General features: G+C 41.9%; 1 protein-coding gene across 46 annotated transcripts in view; it reads left to right on the top strand.

Annotated features, from left to right (window-relative positions):
• SAMD12 (sterile alpha motif domain containing 12) overlaps positions 1-20,976 on the top strand; it is a 451,161-nt gene that overhangs the window by 253,627 nt on the left and 176,558 nt on the right. For 43 of the 46 annotated variants that reach the window (XR_015140682.1, XR_015140677.1, XR_015140678.1 and 40 more), the window contains one exon: positions 4,644-4,784. Coding sequence is in view for 40 of the 46 variants with exons in the window: in XM_086336401.1 (XP_086192527.1) it covers positions 4,644-4,784 (141 nt within the window). In the remaining 6 variants the exon portion in view is untranslated. Of the gene's footprint in view, positions 1-4,643; positions 4,785-6,746; positions 8,266-20,976 lie in introns of those variants that run through there. The other 3 variants (XM_086336399.1, XM_086336376.1, XM_086336371.1) reach the window with 2 other exon arrangements.

The raw sequence follows: 20,976 nt of genomic DNA, 5'->3' as shown, positions 1-20,976 counted from the left end.
TTATCTGCCTTGCATATCAATATGAAAGCTCCAGGAGTGACCCTGACTGTCTTGTTCCTCATTATCCCCAGAGTGAATAGCAAAGTCACAAGGACACAGTCAGTGCTCAAAAAATGTTTGTTAAATTAACAGTTGGATTTTTATGATAAGCAACAAAAAGTGACAATATAAATTGCCAAAAAACGAGATATAATTGATGATTGTTGACTCCTTATCACTCCCATGACTCACTCTTGTTTAGACACTCTGTTCTGTGATCAGCAGGAGGTGTTTGGTGAGGAGGCTGCCCAGGTATTTGCTCCTATAAAATATCTAATGCTTGTCAAGAGTTTTTGGAACCACAGGCTTGAATGGTTCCGTAAAAACCATCCAGGGATGGCAGCAAATCAGATTTTGTTCCTGAATTCCTTGGTGTACATATCATGAACTTTTCCAGAAGATATTTTATCAGGAAATTCTCTTATATAATTTCCCTTAGTCTCTCTACTGTAGTCTAAGACTTTTATTTTCTTACCAAGGAAGATAAAGCACAACTAAAGTATAGTAGTAAGAATTAGGAAAAACTCTCATGCTTTAAATATTCTTCAGCTTTTCTCAATTTTCCTTTCTATCATTGGAAACAATGGGGTTCAGGATTGGGAACACATGTACACCCGTGGCGGATTCATGTTGATGTATGGCAAAACCAATACAATATTGTAAAGTAATTAGCCTCCAATTAAAAAAAAAAATAACAACAGCAAGAACACTTATGGTCTCAGGGTTTGATAGAACAACTTGAACAGCCAAGCATGTAAGAGGTGAAATGTTGATAGGTATAATTGTTCGTACCACATAGTGTGAAATGCACAGACTATTATACAAGTTTCGTAACTTACCCATTCAGAACTGATGAGACAACATTCTGATTTGGCTTCTGTATCCACACTGTGATATGTCAGATGCTTTAATGGAAATGTTGAAGTTGGAGGTTCTTAGATGGGAGCATCTTTGTTTCTTTGCTTGTAAAGAAACTGAGCCACGCACACTAGAATAAAACCTTCCCTTTGACTTACTAGCACTAATGATGGACCAGCCAACCTCTCAGGACCAAAGTTCTCATTTGCCCTACCAACACCTCAGCAGAATGTTCCAGCTTGTGAAACCACAGCCCAAATAATGAGGAACGGAAAGCGAGATGGTATCTACAATCTGCTGGTGGAAGAGATTTGGATAATCTGAATCGTGTGTTTCGTTTTTTAACCAGCCTTTTTTTTTCTGGTTGGGGCACCCCCCTTTGCACTGGTAGCATGCGGTGTCTTAGTTTCCCAATCAGGAATCGAACCCAAGCTCCCTGTGTTGGAAAGTAGAGTCTTAACCACTGGATGACCAGGAAAGTCCCCTAGTTTGCCTTAAAAAAAAAAAAAAAAATGCAATATTCATTGTTGAGTTGAAAGCTTGTATAAAGCACTAGATTCCTGCTATTTGGAGGCCAATTAGCCACATAAATGATACCCAAGTCCCATAATGTATTTTCTGAATGAAATTTCAAGACCAAGGTCTGATAGCAGAATATTTGAAGGCAGGGCTGTCCTAGAAGCCTGGGACTTAGACTTACCACTCCTTAGCTCTCCACCTTGGAGTACACCAGTGCCCAGAAATTAAGAAAGGAATTGGAAAGGAAATCTAAAGCCATGAGTCGGCTTCTCCAAAGCACGTTGAGTTCCAGTCACAAGGCCGATTGCTACTGTAAAAAATTACTGCAGACTTAGTGACTTAAAATGACACAAATTTATTATCTTAGAGTTGTAGGGATCAGAAGTCTAAAATAGGTCTTCAGGAGCAGAAATCAAGGTGGAGCCACATTTCTTCTGGAGAGTGTGGGAAAGAATCTATTCCCTTGCCTTTTCCACTGTGTAGAAGCTCAGTTCCTTGGCTCGTGGCCACATCACTCCAGTGCCTGCTTCTGTTATCAAATCTCTCCCCTCTCTGGCTTTCCTGTCTCCCTCTTTCACTTATAAGGACCCACATGGATAATGTCAAATACTCTACCATCTCAAGATCCTTAATGAAATCACATTTGCAGTGTCCCTTTGGTCCTATAAAGTGACAAACTCACAGGTCCCAGAGATGAGGACGTGGACATCTTTGGCCAAAGGGCATCATTCTGCCTATTGCAGAAGACAGACACGATTACTTGAGAGTGTGTGTGTGTCTGTGCGTGTCCCTTGCCTCCTTTCTCATGGCTGCCATGACCTGCCCGCTCTTGCTAAGCTTCCTCAGGTTCCTCTTCCCCACCTCTCCTTCCTCTTCCTCGTACAGATTTTATTGAGGCTTCAGACCACCACCCACCTCCACAACCTCCTGCACTCACTTCCTTGCCAGGCACCCGTCCAGAGCCAAATCAGTACTGGTGTGGTTCTCATCAGTTCTCCCCATCAAATGTGTCTCTTCCCCCACTTCTACCTGGCACGTGATGGAAGCACAGTTCATGCGTGGACCCTTGGTGGGTGGGAAAGTTCCTGTGATTACTTCTGGCCAAAGGTTTGTCAGTAACTCTAGGCTGAGCATTTCATTGTTGCTCTGAGACCTTCCAGCACATCTCTTTCCCCTCTGATACAGTGATCAGCAGTTTTGAAAATAGATGGACTTGCAGTTGACATGAGAATAGGCAGGAAATAAACGTCATTGTAGCCACTGATATTTTGGGCCTACTTGTTACTGCAGCATGGAACCTAACCTACTCTGATGCATTTAGCAAAGATTAAAGGAAGGTAAGGGAGAAGGCAATGGCACCCCACTCCAGTACTCTTGCCTGGAAAATCCTATGGATGGAGGAGCCTAGTAGGCTGCAGCCCATGGGGTCGCTAAGAGTCAGACACGACTGAGCGACTTCACTTTCACTTTTCACTTTCATGCATTGGAGAGGAAATGGCAACCCACTCCAGTGTTCTTGCCTGGAGAATCCCAAGGACGGGGGAGCCTGGTGGGCTGCCGTCTATGGGGTCGCACAGAGTCGGACATGACTGAAGTGACTTAGCAGCAGCAGCAGCAGCAAAGGAAGGTAAAGAGAGGCATGAACAGCACAGGTTGCTCCTAACTGTTTCTCCCCATTCACCTGTCTCTACCCAAAAGACACTTAGGTTTCACTGTTCCTCAGAAAAAAAATGCCCATTAACCCCACCTTTGGGCTGTTAGATTTCTTTTTCAAAGAGGTAGAGAATTCAGTTCCTGAAGTGTACCAAAGACTTATCTTTAATCACTAGTGGACTGTGTCTGTTCATCATCAGTTAAAGTGGAAAAAGACCTGCAAGTCTGGTGCCTTGGGGTATTGAGTACAGGGGGGTGCTGCGGCATTTAGCAATAATCATTCCCTTTATTTCTTACACTAAACTCTCCAAAGGGAAGTGTGCTTATTCCAGGGCAGGCAGAGTGTGGAGAGAGTTGGAGAATTTGATAGAAATCACAGTAGCAAGGGAAGCATGCAGGACCCTACCCCCACACCAGGAAAAGAAAGGTATTGAAAGGAATCTATGCCAGGCTGCCCTGGTGGCTCAGATGGTTAAGAGTCCACCTGCAACGCGGAAGACCTGGGTTTGATCCCTGGGTTGGGAAGATCCCCTGGAGAAGAGAATGGCTACCTACTCCAGTATTCTTGCCTGGAGAATTCCATGGACAGAGGAGCCGGTGGGCTACAGGCCATGGGGTCTCAAAGAGTCAGACATGAATGAGTAACTTACTCTAACCAACACTATTCCAAGCTACCCAGGGCCCAGGGTGTCTTTTCTGAGGGCACTCACACCCGAGGCTCCTTGTTTTGTAGTGTTTTCGATGCCCACGCTCAGCCCTGCTGGAGCCTGGCCTTAGACCGGTGATTGAGCTAAGGCATAGCTCCCACCAGGCTTCCCTGGCGGCTCAGTGGTAAAAATTCCACCTGCCAATACTAGAGATGCAAGTTCGATCCCTGGGTCGGAAAGATCCCCTGGAGAAGGAAATGGCAAGCCACTCTGATATTGGGGAAATGTCATGGACAGAGGAGCCTGGCGAGCTTCAGTCCATGGGGTCGAGAAAGAGCTGGACACGACTTAGTGACTAAAACAACAGTAGCATAGGTCCCACCAGCCAAAGATGGAACTCCAGCCCAGCACCAGGGGTGTAGCATGGGAGGCAGATGCTTGCCTATGGAACCTGGAACATTAAATGCATGTTTCACAGAAACGTTGTAACCTGGTTAATCATTGCTGGAGTTTCCCTATAACCACAGTTATAGCATCTAACTCTTCAGGCTGTTCATCAGTGGCACGGGTTCCTATAGGCAAGCCTCAGAACCCATCACCCAACAGAGAGCATTGTTTCTATGGAAACCTGAAATCCGTGACCCAAATACCCAGGTTAAAATGTTGCTGTTCTATTTAACTCAACGCATGGGTCAGTCGGGGATTGCCAATACTAGATGAAAATTGAAGTGCTTTTTTAAATTTGTGGATTTTTTTTCCATCCTGCCTATCCATTCCTGTCAGCGGGCACAAAGGAGGACCCTCTATTCTAAAGTGTCTGTGTTTAGATGGAGACTTCTGTTAGGGCAAGGTCAGCCCAGAGGAAGACGGAAATCCTTTTCCAGTGTTGTTCATTTGCTTTTCCTTTCATTTCTTAAAACCCTGCAGGGCGAGCCCTGCTGAGACTTACAGACAAAAAGCTTGAGCGAATGGGGATCGCCCAGGAGAACCTCCGGCAGCTCATCTTGCAACAGGTGCTCCAGCTGAAGGTGCGAGAAGAAGTCAGAAACCTGCAGTTACTCACGCAAGGTACCCTGCTGCTGCCTAGCGGGTGGATGCGAGGGGAGGCGGGAGGAAAGAAACCCTTACCATCATGACAGAGGGGAGCCGGGGAAAAACTGGATTGTTTTGTTTTGGGGTTTGGTTTTTTGTGGGTTTTTTTTGCAGAATTTCTTTCATCTTTTTAAAAAAACATATATAGATTTAAAGGTCACTTCCCTCCTAAAATTTCTCTTTTTCATAGCTCCCTAGGGGGAAGGAGGTACAGATGAGTAATGAATAAACAAACAATTATCTGAGCTAATTTCAAGGTCATCCATCACATCCAGCTATAGAGGTTGTGCACTGCATAAGCCCCAAAGAGTACCAGTAACATAGATCAGGATACCGTTGCACACCCTAGAGTTGTACAGTGTGCAGCTTGCACAGCGGTACAGGGCAGCCCCGCCATTTTAGTCTAACTACCCATTCTTCAGGGGACTTGGGATTTGAGTGACACTGTAGCTCATATGGCCATGATATAAGTGGCATTTTTATTGTGTTTTGTTTTACTTCACTTTTCACTACTAATGGGAGAGAAACATTTTAGAGGTATGTCTCTGTCCGTGTGTGTGTGTGTGTGTGTGTGTGTGTGTGTACATGTGGGGGCTTCCCAGGTGGCTCGGTGGTAAAGAATCTGCCTGCCAACTCAGGAGATGTAGTTTCCATCCCTGGGTCGGGAAGATCCCCTGGAGAAGGAAATGGCAAAACTACTCCAGTATTCTTGCCATGGAAAATCCCATGGACAGAGGAGCCTGACAGGCTACAGTCCACGGGGGTCCCAAAAGACTCAGACATGAGTTAGCGACTAAAAACAATAACACATACATATGTACATACATATGTATGTATACACACACTTTCTAGGAATTTTGCAAACCCTATTTATCATCTTGAAAAACAAATAGAATAAAATTTTAAATAGACTGTGGAGAATTTAAAACTGGAATATTGCAACCATATAGTTCTAAAGAAGAATCATTAATAATTTCAATTTGTTGAAAGCATTTAAAAGCCCTATAACTGGAAGTGACAGAATAAAGTTGAATCTTGAAGAAAACTTTAAGGCGCACTATATGTAAGTTATATGTCTAGGTAAGATCTGGTTGCTATCAACCACTGTCAGCTATAACCCTGTTTTATTTTAATGCTTATTATACACCATTTTGGATGAAAGGATGATAAAATATGTATTTTTGAGAGCCTTGGGTATTTTTCAATCTGTAGAATATTGTAATTGCATGCATACTGATATTGAAGAAATCTGGGTCAGCCAAGTTTCATGTTATTGCATTTAGATCAACCCAGTAATAGTCTGTTTGCCTAGAGGAAGTAAAGTACTGCCTGAAAGATGACTGTTCTAGAAGGACAGATACAGACTTCAAGTGATATGGAAATACACTGTTTATTTGGTATACATTATCCACTTTGGTCTCCAGAGACTTTCGATGGTAAATTTACAGTTAACAGGTACACTCAGTGACTTACATGTGAATCCAACTTAGTGATATACTTTTAAGTTTCTCTCAAGAAGTACAGAGAGATTCCAAGATTTATCACAGGAATGTCCGTTGCAGTGCCAGGTATAAAACTGAGAAATTAAAACAACCTAGAAGTTCAGCAATATGGGGAGAATCAGATAATTCTATGTAAACTGAGAAGATCCAATAAAACGGAGTCATTGGAATTATGTCTTCAAGGAATATATGACAACATGGGAAAGTACTCAGAGTAATAGGAAGAAGGGGGAAAGGTCACATATAAAATTTCATTTATAATATGAGCCCCATTTTGTAAAGACATATTTTTATATGCAATAGGAAAAGAGTTGAAAATGGTTTAGCCAGTATTTTGATAATGGTTTTCCATGGGGAGTGACACTGTGGGTGATTGTGTTTTCTATTTTTCTAAATTTTTCCAATCTTCGAGACTAAACCCGTATTACATTTGTAGTAAGAAAACACACGCACACCATTTCAGCTCCAGTCACAGTGCCGCCCTGCCCGGTTCTGTTCGGCATCTGGCGTTTCCTCCGCTCTGCTGTTCTCCTCCCGGGGTGAGACACAGAATGAGACCTGAACTCATCACGTGTACCTTTGGACTTTTCTTTTTTTTTTTTTTGCCTCTGCTACTGACAGTCTGCCATGTGTTTGCTTTGCAAAATCATTTTCTACGGCTTTCATTGCCCTAGATGCATAATGTATAAGATTTTTCCTGAGATAGTACTCAACTCTATTAAGCTAAATATGCGTTTGTGTTCTGGGAAGGTAATGCGGAGTTCAGCCTTTTTGATTCAGTTGTTGTCGTCTTTCACTTTGAAAAGCGGTGCCTTTAGAATCCTCTTATTCCATTCCCTTTAGAAAAAGAGGTCATGTTCTCTAGCTCTTGGAAATTTTGTCTGCCCTCCTATTACTTTTTTTTTATTGCTTGTCCTTTCCATGTTAATGTTCAAACTCATTTTATGTCGGATGGCCTTTGAAAATCCATACCTTATTGAAAGGATGATTTCTTTAAAAAAAAAGAAAAGGGAAACAGAAATTGACAAGTCATTTTATGATTCATAATAGAAGTTCTAAAATCAGCTAGGGTTGCCTTAAAACATTTTAGGTTCGCTGTAATAAGAATTGTAACTCCATTCCACCCAGGTGAACTGAGTGACTTAACTTGTATATCATCTAAAAATGTACCAGGCAAGTGATAATGTGATTCAGTATTGAATATTTGATCCCTCATCTCTGAAAATATTCATCACTGGAAATAATATACTAGATAGGTATAAACAGATGTCTTAGAACATGCCTTCATTTTGGCAAATCCCTACACTTTCCCTTGAAAGAGTATAACTCACCTCTCCAGTCTCTAGAGACACACTTTCTTTCTCAGCTCACATGGGACTATGATTCTAGTGTAATGCAATTCATTTTTGTGTTTAAGAAATATTTTCCTACTAACACATTTAAATGAGGATTGTTGCCTTCAAAGGAGCCAATTTGTGAGGTTTGGGACTTAATTCACAAATGATTAAGTTTCTTATGTGTTTCCTTCATGCTTTGGAAGGCAATTTCAAAACATAAGCTTTAACTGACTAGCAAAAGTTTAGGAAGAACCCGAGTGTCCACCATTAGGAGGCCAGATAAATAAGTTGCGGTACATCTGGGTGATGTTGTGTACTCGGAAGTTATAAACACGAGATTGAGGACTAATGATATGGAAGGATCTGGAGATGCTGAATGAAGTAGAAAAAGCAAGGCACAGAACAAGGTGGAGAGGATGCTGTATTTGCGAATGAAAGAGGGAGAAATATGCATACGTGCTTTGTGTACAGAAGGAAATGGTACACAACAAGCTAATACGGACTCTTGCCTGTGGGACGGGGAAGAAGGGAGATACAGGACTTATGCTTTTTAAGTCATTTTGTGTCTTGAAATATGTTCATATTAACTGTTTAAAGAATAAAATATTTAAGAAGAAACAAGGAGAAACCGTGAATTGTAGCATCACACAGGCCTGAATTTTAAATCTTGGCCCAACACTTACTGATGTGTTATTTCATGGAAGTTACTTTGTCTGTGTTCCAATTTCCTGATCTCTTAAAAGTGAGATCAGTAAATCTACTCACCTCATAGGGTGTTATGAGAATTAAATGAGCTCAAATACATATGTCACTCAGTGCAGTGTGGCAGGAAGTACAGCACGTAGTTAGCGGTCAGTAATAGAAGCCACAGAATTAAATCAGCCTCCTGAATTTATATCAAAGCTTTATTTTTATACTATCCTTTATTGAGATATAAATTCACAGAATATACAGTTTAACTCCTTAAAGTATAAATTCAATGATTTTTCAGTATAGTCACAGAGTTGTGCACCCATCACCACAATTAATTTTGAAACATTTTCATCACCCCAGAAAGAAACCCAATACCCACTAACAGTCATTCCCCATTTCTTCCCAACGCTCCCCAACCACCAGCTTTCAAAAACCATTAATCTGCTTTCTCTTTGCCTATTCTGCTGCTACTGCTGCTAAGTTGCTTCAGTCGTGTCCGACTCTGTGCGACCCCATAGACAGCAGCCCACTAGGTTCCTCTGTCCCTGGGATTCTCCAGGCAAGAATACTGGAGTGGGTTGCCATTTCCTTCTCCAATGCATGAAAGTGAAAAGTGAAAGTGAAGTTGCTCAGTCGTGCCCGATTCTTAGCGACCCCGTGGACTGGAGCCTATGAGGCTCCTCCGTCCATGGGATTTTCCAGGCAAGAGTACTGGAGTGGGGTGCCATTGCCTTCTCCGTGCATATTCTAGACCTTGCCTATGAATGGAATAATTCAATACATGGTCTTTTGCAATTGGCTACTTTCACTTAGAATAATGTTCTTAAGGTTCACTCATGTTGTAAGCATGTGTCAATATTTCATTTTTTTAATTGCCAAATTGTATTTCATCATATGAATGTACCACATTTGATTTATTCATTCATCAGTTGGATACTTGGATTGTTTATGAATCTTGGATATTTTCTATAATATTGTTTTGAACATTCTTGTACAACATTTTGTATGGACCTGTTTTCATTTCTCTTGGGTATATACCTGGGCATGGAATTTTAGAGTTATGAGGTAACTCCATGTGTAACCATTACAGGACCTGCCAGACTGTTTTCCAGAGCAAGCTGTACCCTTTTATATTCCCACAAGCAGTCTATGAGGGTCTCGGTTTCTCCACATAGTTGCCAACACTTGTTATTGTATGTCTTTTTTATTATAACCATTCTAATATGTGTAAAGTGGAATGTCACTGTGATATTGATTTGTATTTCCCTGACGACTAATGATATTGAACACCTTTTCAAGTGCTTACTGGCCATTTGTGTATCTTCTCTGGGTAAACATCTATTATAGATCCTTTACTTATTTTATAATTGGATTATTTGTGTTTTTCCAAGCTCTATCTTGGACCCCCCATGTTTCTCCATGCTTGATTACCCACTTTATTTACAAGATCTAAAGGTAAATATTGGGCTGCCATTTCTAAAGAGGAACCCAATTCTCCAAGGATGAAGTCTTACCCCACGAGAGGCATTCAAAAGAACCTGCCACAAACTTGGAAATCAACTCCAAAATGAAACAAATGAATGGACTCTAAAGATTTCCTCTCAAGGAAACAACATCCTTTTGGATGTAGAAATTATACACAAATCAGTTACTTCAGTTTGTAATCAAACCTCCAAATTAGATACATCCATCTGAAAGCTCACTCTACCGTGTTTCTAGAGGAAGTAAACTAATAGATAATTAAGGCTAATTTTCTAACTTTTAACTGATGTTTTAAAATTTGTCTTAAACTTTTCTTCTACACCAGTCATTGTCACTTAGCCACCAGGAGCCCCATGACAGTAATATGGCCAAAATCGTCACAAATAGACCAGGAGGGCTCCAGCCTGTCACTGTAGGTTATCTGAACACAGGAGAGATGAAGTTTCTGCCCTCCTTTTTCTTGCTGTCCCTCTTCTGGATGCTGACCAAAGACAAAAACTGTAAGGTGCTTTAAAAATGTGTATGGTGGACTCATAGTAAATAGATCCATTTATGGGCTCTATCAATGAATTGTGACAAAAATTCCTGAAGCAGCTCATTATCTAAAGCCAAAACCATCCTTCAGCTAAAATGCTGGTCTCTAATTGCCCTGCCTTTATTCACCATGGCCCTGTAACTACCTGATACTTGCCAGCAACATAATCAGAGTTTGGCTCTGCTTTACTCTCGTTACTTTGGTGCCTTTGAGGTGCTTCCTTCCCTCCTGCAGCCTTTTGGTCTTCTATGGAGTGGCCACGCTGTTCATCTGGTGGTCTTGCTTGCTTCCATGTTCCTGCAGGAAACTCAGCCATGTCAGGGCACCTGCCGCTGTCTTTTGTGAAATGCAGTACAGAGCAGGAAATAACATGGTTATACTTTCCTTCTGCTTGATTCCTGAGAGACAAGGAAAAAAAGGTGCTTTATGTAATACACATAGTGGTGCAAATTATTCTGGGATCCACCAAATTAATCCATAATCAAACTTACAGGGGGCGTCCTTAGCTCTTTATTACAGGATATTTCTAGGAAGAAAAACACTTAGGGATACTAAAAGCTGTTTCTCATATAGCTGATGAGTATTAAATATTTACTATATGCAAAGCAATGTGCTAATTGTCACATCAACCCTTGACATTTACCCGAGCATAATCAGTACTGTTGTTAGCTTCAATTTACTTGTGGAGAAACTGAGGTCAGAGAATATAAATAATAGGTGCAGTTTTGGACAGCTAGTAAAAAGCCTAGCACAGGTCTGTCTGACTTCACAGCGAACTGTATCCATTACACTGTATCACCTCTGATCTGTCTAGTGAGTTATTCCTATTTCACAGCAATGATATGAGGATTGCATGAGATTTTATGTGAAAACTATATAGCACAGTTCATGGCATAGTCTATGAAACTGGGCTGGCAGACTTCTTCTGGGAAGAGCTAGATAGTAAGTATTTTAGTCTTTACGGGCCATAGAATGTCTGTTGTAAACCCCCCGCCCCCACCCATCATGGGAGAGCCACCACAGACAGTCTGAAGTGAATGGGGCTTAGTAGTGCACCAATAAAACTTTATTTACAAGCACAATTTCTAGTTCATAGTTTGTGGACCCCTGCTTCACAAGGTCAAAAGTGTAAAGTTCTAACAGCATAATCAAGATTACAGTTTTATTCTTAATATCTTCCCCTTTGAGGTGTAATTGCTTCCCTCAACCCCAGGAACACTGTAGTATAGAACTGCTGCTGCAGTGCCCTTTTCAGTGTCTTTCTTGGCTACAGATACATGGATAATATAAAAATGTAACAGTAACTGTGAAGGTTGGGTAAATTTAAGCAGTAGAAAGCGATGTTCCAGCTGGAGGATAAGGCAAATGAAGACAGTAAACGCTGCCAGTCTTCAAAGGCCTTTTTAATTAGTGCCTGCAAAATGAAAAAAAAAAAAAAAATAAGAGTATGATTGTTTACCAAGGCCAGTTATAGCTCATTAAACATTAGTGTTTCCCAAAGGGCTTTTTCCACATTGTCAAAAATATATGTGTCAAATTTTAGTTGAGAATTACATGACCAGATGGACTTGCCCGAAGCTCCATCTTATGGAACAACACAAATTAGAAACACTACTCCTAAGCCAAGAAGACTTTTCAGAACCATGTGTACAGACTGAGTATTTTAGTCCAGTCACCCCCACAACGATACTTTAGCAACTAAAGTAGGCCATCTGAATTGGAATAGGCCATCTGGTCCACCACCTTGCTTAAAGAAAGGAGTCTTTGTAGAGCACATCAGTAGAATTTTTGAGAAAATTTCCAATCTCATTTTACAGTTTTGGGCACCAAGACCCAAAGAGAGTTAGAGGATGGTCTGTGGTTACCCAGCTAGTCAGTGGCAAAACTGAAACTAGATCCCAGTTCTCTTAATTCCCAGGCTGGTATTCTTTTTTCTCATTGTTTCTAATAAGGTATGATTTACATACAGTAAAATCACCATTTTTAATGTACAGTTCTGCAAGTTTTAATAAATGCATATGGTTGTATAACAACCACCACCACAGTCAAGATATAACAGTTTTATAACTCCAGAAGATACTCTCCCTGCTACCCCCACGTTGTCAATGCTTCTCATTACCTCCAGCGTCTGGAAGCCACTGATAGGTCTTCTGTTCTTAGTTTTGCCCTTTCCAGAATGTCATATCATGGGACTCATAAAGTCTGGCTTCTTTCACTTGCTATAATACACTGAACCTTACCAAAGCTGAGGGTGTGTGTCACTTGTTCATTCACGCTCACTTTTTAGCACTGAGTTGGATGGATATACCAAAGTTATTTATCCATTGCCCAGGTGAAGGACATCTAGATTGTTTCCAATTTGGGCAAATACTAATAACGCTGGTAAGCATTCACAGTGACTTCTCTGGTAGTCCAGTGGTTAAGAGTTCACCTTCCAGTGCAGGGGGTGTGGGTTCGATCCCTGGTAGGGGGACTAAGATCCCATATGCCTTGCAGTGCAGAAAACCAAAACGTACCAGCAGAAGTTAATATGGTAACACATGCAATAAAGACTTTAAAAATGGTCCACATCAAGATTAAAATCTTTAAAAAGGATAAATAAAAGCATGCACATACAGGTTTTTGTATAAACATCAGTTTTCATTCATTAGAAAAGTACCTAGAAGTGATTGCTGGGTTGCATACAACATGTTTCCCTTGGTAAGAACTGCTAGGCCAGTATTCTTAGGATAATCAAAATAGAACAGCAATAGAGACTGACTTTAATACATATAAAATATTGGAGGTTTTCTGAAAGTCACTGAATCTCTGCAAATGTCCTCCCTAGCACTTCCTGGAGCCACTATTACTGTAAGAGGACCCTGCTTTCCTGGGAGTTTCTAATAAATTGTCTCAAGGTAGGTTTAGGTCAAATGTGTTTACAATTCACTCATTAATTCAATTTAAAAATTCTAGCATCTATATACAGGCAGTAGGGTATGGTTTTCCCCAGTTGTCCCTGAGAAAAGCTTCCTTTGCCTCTTTACTAAGGAATAAAATCTAGTAATATTTGCAGCTCCTAGAAGAGAAAATGTGAGCCACTCAGATTCCTTGTTATGTGTACATGAGCTATGTTTGATGGCTCTTTCTAGTATCTCTCAGTTTATACTATTTAATTTCCAGGCTTCTCTATGTCTAATTACAGCTGTGTCACTGGTGTTATAACTCTGATGCTCACATATCAGGTGTCTTCATAATTGGCTCTTCTGTATCGTAATTGGATAGCATTAAGTTTTTCCTCCTTAGTGCTCATGTATTCCATGAGCATGATAGTGACCCCCTTGGTTCTCCCCTTTGGTTTCTAATGGCTCCTTCTCAGGTGGGTGGCTTGCCGCCTTCCTCTGCCACTCCCCGAATGTTGATGCCCCCTGGAGGTAGGTCCTCTTGTTTCTTCTCGTTTTGCGGGCTGTCTAGAGAGCCTCGCCCACTCCCATTGCTTTAACCATCCCCGACTTCAAAGTTACTTTCAAATACATCTTAGACCTCTATGAAGCTTCAGTTCCTTACATTAATATCCTTAAAAGATGTGAACCTCTGATGAGTAGTCCACTGACATCTCAAATTTAAAATATCCAAAGTCAACCCAATTGTCTTTCCCACCAGGTCTCCATCCAGTTCTCCTCCCTGTATTTCTTCTCAAGGTTATTAATGCCTTATTCACGCCATCACCTGAGTGAAGAAGGCTTGGAGTCACCTGGACTCCTCCTGTCCCCTCTCCACTCACATGTAATCAGTGAGCAAACGATCTGAATTCTGTTTGTAAAGTGGCTTTCTAGTCAGTCCCTGCCTCACCCTCATCCTTGTCACTGTGTTAAATTACCTCCCTTTGGCCTCTTCCCAGGCCATTGGACGGAGAAGGCAATGGCACCCCACTCCAGTACTGTTGCCTGGAAAATCCCCTGGATGGAGGAGCCTGGAAGGCTGCAGTCCATGGGGTCACTAAGAGTTGGACACGACTGAGCGACTTCACTTTCACTTTTCACTTTCATGCATTGGAGAAGGCAATGGCAACTCACTCCAGTGTTCTTGCCTGGAGAATCCCAGGGACAGGGGAGCCTGGTGGGCTGCCATCTATGGGGTCACACAGAGTCGGACACGACTAAAACGACTTAGCAGCAGCAGCAGCAGCAGGCCATTAGAATAACATACTAGTTATGATTTTGCTCTCTAGTCTCTACCTTGCCCCATTCATTCTCCTTTAACTTCCAACTTAGGTTGCCAGAGTTAATTTAAATATATATCTGACGACATTATTTCCCTCCTAAAAAAAAAAAACAAAAACATTTGATGACTCCCAGTTGCCTAAGGAATAAAATCCAAACTCTTTAGTATTCCATAGAAATCCATTCTAAAGCATTTCATAGGTGTATTAACTTTGGGCAAGTTACTTGTCGGAGATTAAGTTTCCTTAGTTGTAAAAATGGGGACTGAATCTATTTCATCGAGTTGTTATGAATATGATATAATAAAAAGGACCAAGCCAGGATGAGACATCACCTCTTCTGAGAAGCCTTACCTTATCTCTCAGGCAGAACCAATCACACTGTTCTCTGCATTTCTAAGCGCATTGTTCATACTAATAATCTATTCATTACACAGTGTCTGTTGAATATCTGTTTGTTCTTCCATCCTGTTCTTCCAATGAGCAACAGGCTCTGTGGTAGACACTAGGGATAAAAGGAGCACCCAGTCTAGCCATAAGGATGGGTTGTGTGTGCTGTGGCAGAGATGCATAGATGTGCAGTAATGCCACAGAACTGGAACATAACCTCATCTGGGAAAAGGGGGTAAAGGGAGGTTTGCCGAAGGTGTAACTCTTTCAGTAGAAGTTGGAAATTAATTAAAGGGAAATGAATAGGGCAGGGCACAGACTAGAGAGCAAATCATAACTAGTAGGTTATCCTAATGGCCTGGGAAGGGGCCAAAGGGAGGTGGTTTAACACAGTGACAAGGGTGGGGGTGAAGCAGGGACTGACTGGAAAGCCATTTTACAAACAGAATTCAGAGGGTTTGCTCACTGATTACATGTGAGTGGGGAGGCCACAGGAGGAGTACGGGTGACTCTGAATCTTCTTCACTTAGATGGCGTGAATAAGGCATTGATAACCTTGAGAAGAAATACAGGGAGAAGAGCTTGATCTTAAAGGATGGAAGTTTTGACAGAGGGACATGAGCTGGCATGAGGCAGGAGCGGAAGCTTGGCCTCAGGCGTGGGCACGTGGGGTGTCTTTGTCTCCCCTGCAGATCATGGGCCTCCTCAGTTGTCACCTGATTTTGCTGTGCTCTCCTATCTCCCAGCACCATGTCTCACAGAGAGTGAATCCTCTGTTTAAATGTGTTTTGCTTTAAGTGTAATTGTTGCCCTTTTCTCCTTATTTACCAGCTCTTATTTCATTTTCAATGTCATCTTCTCAAAACAGTGAATACAGTATCATTTTTTAAATGGTTTGTAATAAAAGAGAGTCGCTAAATAGCCATTTTGCATTATCCATGGGCAAAATTGCCCCAAATTGTAATCCTTTGTGCTCGCATTGTATTGAATTGATTACTGCAGTGGCTGTGGTTCTTAAATGTATATACCTTTGGTAAGGACTCTTAAGTACATAAGCCCGCCCCCCGCCCCACATACATTGAGTTGTACCTCATATTTTCAAGTCTTCAACGTTCTCCTCAGTGACACTCAACTGACCATAGAATGAACCTTTTCTCATAAAACCCAGTTAATTGTCCAGGGGCTCACAGTAGGTGAGGACATTGAATGAGTGATTCAATAGGATTATATGCAGATTATTCCTTTTCCCACTGGAGTCTTCCATTGCCTCTTCTTCCTTCAGCGTTGTTTGATCATGCCCTACCAACCACATGCCCTTCCCAGTCTCCAAGACAGTCTTTCTTCAACCTGCTGCCTTCTTGGGCTTTACCTTCAACACACTTTGGGGATCTTCACACCCTGTTTCACATAGTTTGCAATTAGGAATATTTCTAATTGTATCAGGTCTTTGTGCCTTCAGAGAAATTCTCCTTGGTATGAGATTTGTGTTTAGTTTCCTAAACACAGGCTTCTTTGGGGAATCACTAAGCTCTCACATCAGTTCATCGGTAGGAGTTAGCATTGTGACGAGTCCATCCTAGCTAGTGTCCACTCCCGTTTCATTTTCATTCTGAAGTTCATCATGGCCATTCAGAAAGTGTTTTGTTTGAGGCTTGAAATGGACCCATGATTCTAGTCTGTTGTAGTCTTCATGGCTGAAAAATATCTGCTTGTTCTGAGTACCCTGATGGCCCCTCTATCTAGTAGATGGTGGAAGTGTTCACACATCTTTCTAATTTGGACACATTCTGACAGGAATTATTCTTGTCATTACTTCTCCACAACTCCGTGTCTTGTGGTATCTTTTGCATGGTACAGTTCCCATTAGGAAACCCCCACAGACTCCAAATTCTTCATGTCTGCCTCTGCAAAAATCATCAACCTTGAAATTCTCTGCCATTGACCCCTTTGCATTAAATGTTCTAAATGAAGTTAAAAATATAGTTGGTGTTTCTTGTTTGGACAATTCAAGATGGCCATGAGATTGCACTGTTATGTCACCTCACGGTTTGAAGAACCTCCAATGACTGATATTGCAATGAAGGTGATATGTGGGTTTTCCACGACTGACATTGGTCCATTTCTTTGGGGGGAAGTCTGGATCCTGAAATCTGAGCTGTATGGTATTCAACTCTCCTATGGGTTTTTAGAAAGGCACTTGAGAAGGACAATGGCATGTGGACCTGATACGAGAAAATCAAAGCCATTGGTAAGGATGCATAGAGCAGTGTTGGATTTTTTTAAGAAGAAAGAGAGAAAATATGCCATGTAAATGCTTTAGGATTTCTGTCCCTAGTATTATATATGATATATTACTTTTGCTGTGGCTTATTTCTTTGGGGCAACCAATTCTCAGTGCCTGGAGTTAAGTTCTGCACAGTGTAGATGGTCAAGATTCTCCTTACATCCGAGTTTCTACATGCCAGTTCTAGAAGGCCCCACATACATACATGTACTCTGAATGGCCCAGCCTTGTTTCCCAGCCAAGAATTAAAACCTTTTGTTCTTCTCTGAAATAGCCCCTCCATTCTTTGTGTCCCTTTTTGGTTTGTTTATCCCTTTATAGTAGCAGTTATACAATCGTCCAGTAATTCATCTAAAAGCAAGTTTATTGAGATCCTACCATGTACCCAGCACTTTATCTATGTGTTAGGGATACAGGGATGAATATGACATTTCTTGACCTTGAAGTCAAGCAAAATAGATAAGAGTAACAAAGGTAAATGTAGAATTCTAGGATCTTATAGGAAGGTCGTCTGATTTAGAAGGAATGTGTCAGGAAAGATTCTGAGAGTAAGTGACCTCTGAACTGAACTAGGTGCTATAATTAGCAGAGTGTGTTTATTTTCTCTCTAATCATCAAGCAGATATAAAATTGCTAAGATGATAAGAACTTTGGAGAGTTTATTTACTAACAAATCATAGATTTACTTCTGAGTGTCTGCTATGTGTCTGCCTTGACTGAATGTTGGTGAAATTCAGTAGACATGATAGATATGGTTCTCCCATACATGGATTTTGTGTTTTACTGAGGAAGGCACTCATCAAAGAAAGAATCATAGTAACACAACAAGTGATGTGAAAGGGGACGTTAGTTACACTTTGAGGAGGGAATTCCCTGACTCTGAAAGATCAGGAAAACCTCCCTCAGGCTGAGATCTAAAAGAGGAAGAGGCAGTAACTAAAGCAAATGGGAATTGGGAAGATGTCTCAGGGAGAGGGAACAGCCTGTTCTAAGGTCAAGGTTGAAGAGAAAGCTCGGTGCATTCCAGGAACACAAGGAAGGCTAGTATGATTACAGGTGAAGAGAGAGGGAGAAGGGACACCAGCCAGCAGGAAGCCAGGCTGAAAAGATCCCACATGCTGTAACAAGAGTCTTGAGAGTCCCTTGGACTGCAAGGAGATCAAACCAGTCCATCCTAAAGGAAATCAGTCCTGAATATTCATTGGAAGGACTGATGCTAAAGCTGAAACTCCAATACTTTGGCCACCTGATGTGAAGAACTGACTCGTTTGAAAAGACCCCGATGATGGGAAAGATTGAATGAAGGAGGAGAAGGGGACAACAGAGGATGAGATGGTTGGATGGCATCACCAACTTGATGGATGTGAGTTTGAGCAAGCTCTGGGAGTTGATGATGGACAGGGAAGCCTCGTGTGCTAGAGTCCATGGGGTCGCAAAGAGTCGGACACGACTGAGTGACTGAACTGAACTGAAGGAATTTAGAGACAATGAGGAGACACTGAAGGGTTTCAGACTGGAGACAATGCTGATCAGATCTGTATATCAAAAGATGAGAAGAGGCACTGGAGAAGGACAAGACAGGGGGCCAGACATCCAGGCAGGAAGCTGTTGCATTGATCTGTGCAGGAGATGATGACATCCTGAGCGAGGGTGGTGGCAGCGGGGGTGAAGAGGAATCAACTCGAGAGACTAGAGACTTCCCTGGTGGTCCAGTGGCTAAGACTCTGTGCTCCCAATGCAGAGGGCCCAGGTTCAATCCCTGGTCAAGGAACTAGATCCCACATGCCATAACTAACAGTTTGCATGCCACAATTAAAGATCCCACGTGCTGTAACAAAGGTCAAATATCCCGTGTGCTGCAACTACAAGCCAGCATAACCAAATAAGTAATATTTTTTTAAAAAGCAACCCAAGAGACTCGGCTACCTGGGATGGTAGATCAAGAACCAGTAGATGAGAGGATTCAGTAGCATCATTCTCTCTTCTGCACCCCAGTCTGCTTCCTCAAATCCATGACCTCCCTGTTGCAGAAGTATCTGGGCAGGCTTCTTCAAAATGTAGATTTCGAGACCTTACTCTGAAACTGTCATGTCAGGCTCTCCAGCCCAGGTGTTAGTATTTTAGACAGCTTCACCCCCATATGACTCTGACACTTATGAAAGGTTGGGGGCCACTGCCAAGCACTGTGTAGATTCAGCACACAGAGTACTCCAGGCGCTCATCCCTCCTGTAGCATCAGAGTAAACCTCCCTTTGGGCTTAATGAGTCTGCTCGTCATACCCGGGTGAACTCAGAGAGAGGCATCAGCCCTTGGGGTGCAGGAGGGTATCTCACCTTAAAACCCACATGGAATGGAGCCCATCTAACAGATCACCCAGCCTTGTAGGTGAGGTCCCCAAGCTCTAAGCGGCCCTTTTTCCACAGTTCTCAGGACACAACACCACTGCAATCCCACATCCTGTATCCCCCAGGAGAAATGAAACAAACTCTCCTGGGCAGTCAGTCCTGCAGGGCAAGACAGAAGGTGATTCACAGAGCACCTCCACTATCTCTTGGATGTGGCAGGTATCAGGGCAAAGCTATAGTGGTAGGACCTCCAGTAAAGCCACAGGAGAGGAAAAGACAAAGAAAAGGACGTGTTTCATCTCCAGCAAGAACACTTTAGGTGTTTATATTGGAAACCAGGGAGGTTTCATCATTTGGCAGTCATTTTCAAAATCATGAATACTTAATATTACCATTAGATGCTGTTTTTATTTCAAAGGCACAGGTTACCAATGTTATCACAAAGGGCAAGTCTGGAGCTAATACTGATTGTGCACCTGTTTGCACATTTGGCATTTTAAATTCCATATTTAGTTCATACAATAACTTTGCAAGGTAGTTGTCATGAAACGCATATTACAGATAAAGAAACTGAGGCCCAGAGAGCTGCAGTGCTACACAATTAAAACAAGCAGATGCAAGGATTCTTCAGAGAAACAGAACCAATAGGAGATACATATAAAATATTATATAGGAGATACAAGCATAGGCAGGGAAAGAGAGAAGGGGGGGGTGAACTGATTAACTGAGTGTCCATTAGAAATTAGCTCTCATGATCATGGGGGCCAAGATCTATAGTCAGAAAGCTGGGACCCCAGGACAGCCAATGGTGTAGTCCCAGTCCAAATATTGGCAGGCTGAAAACCCAAGAAGAGCTAGTGTTACAGTTCAAGTGCAAAGGCCGGGAAACAACCCAGCGTCCCAGCTCAAGACAAGTCAGGCAGGAAGGGTTCACTTTTACTTGAGGGGGGGATGAAACTTTTTGTTCTGTGCAAGTCTTTGACTGATTGGTTGAGGCCCACCCACACTGGAGAGAGCAATCTGCTTTATTCCTCTACCTATTCAAATGTTAATCTCATCCAAAACACCCTCACAGACACACTCAAAACAACATTTGACAAATATCTGAGCACCCTGTGGCTCAGTCAAGTTGACACGTAAAATTAATCACCCCAGTGGATAAGATAACTAGTTGTCTCCAAAACCAATGCCCTTTCTTTCCAACCTACCTGCCTGCTGTGAAGTATCTCTTCTTTCAAAGATGCAGTTATTTTTCTTTTATAAAAAACTCTCAGTGCCAATGCACTTTTAAACACTAATGCTTGAGGCTGTTCAAATAAAAGATTTTTCTTAATAGCTTGCTTATCACACCTGGTTATCACTCTCCATCCCCCATTTTCCATGATTTAGGGCTGCTAG

The sequence above is a fragment of the Bos grunniens genome, chromosome 14, assembly GCF_055505025.1.
Source record: "Bos grunniens cultivar Pamir isolate PY7600 chromosome 14, Bosgru_T2T1.0, whole genome shotgun sequence".
Lineage (NCBI taxonomy): Eukaryota > Metazoa > Chordata > Mammalia > Artiodactyla > Bovidae > Bos > Bos grunniens.
Note: the sequence above shows the minus strand (reverse complement) of the source record. Positions and strands in the feature narration are given on the sequence as shown.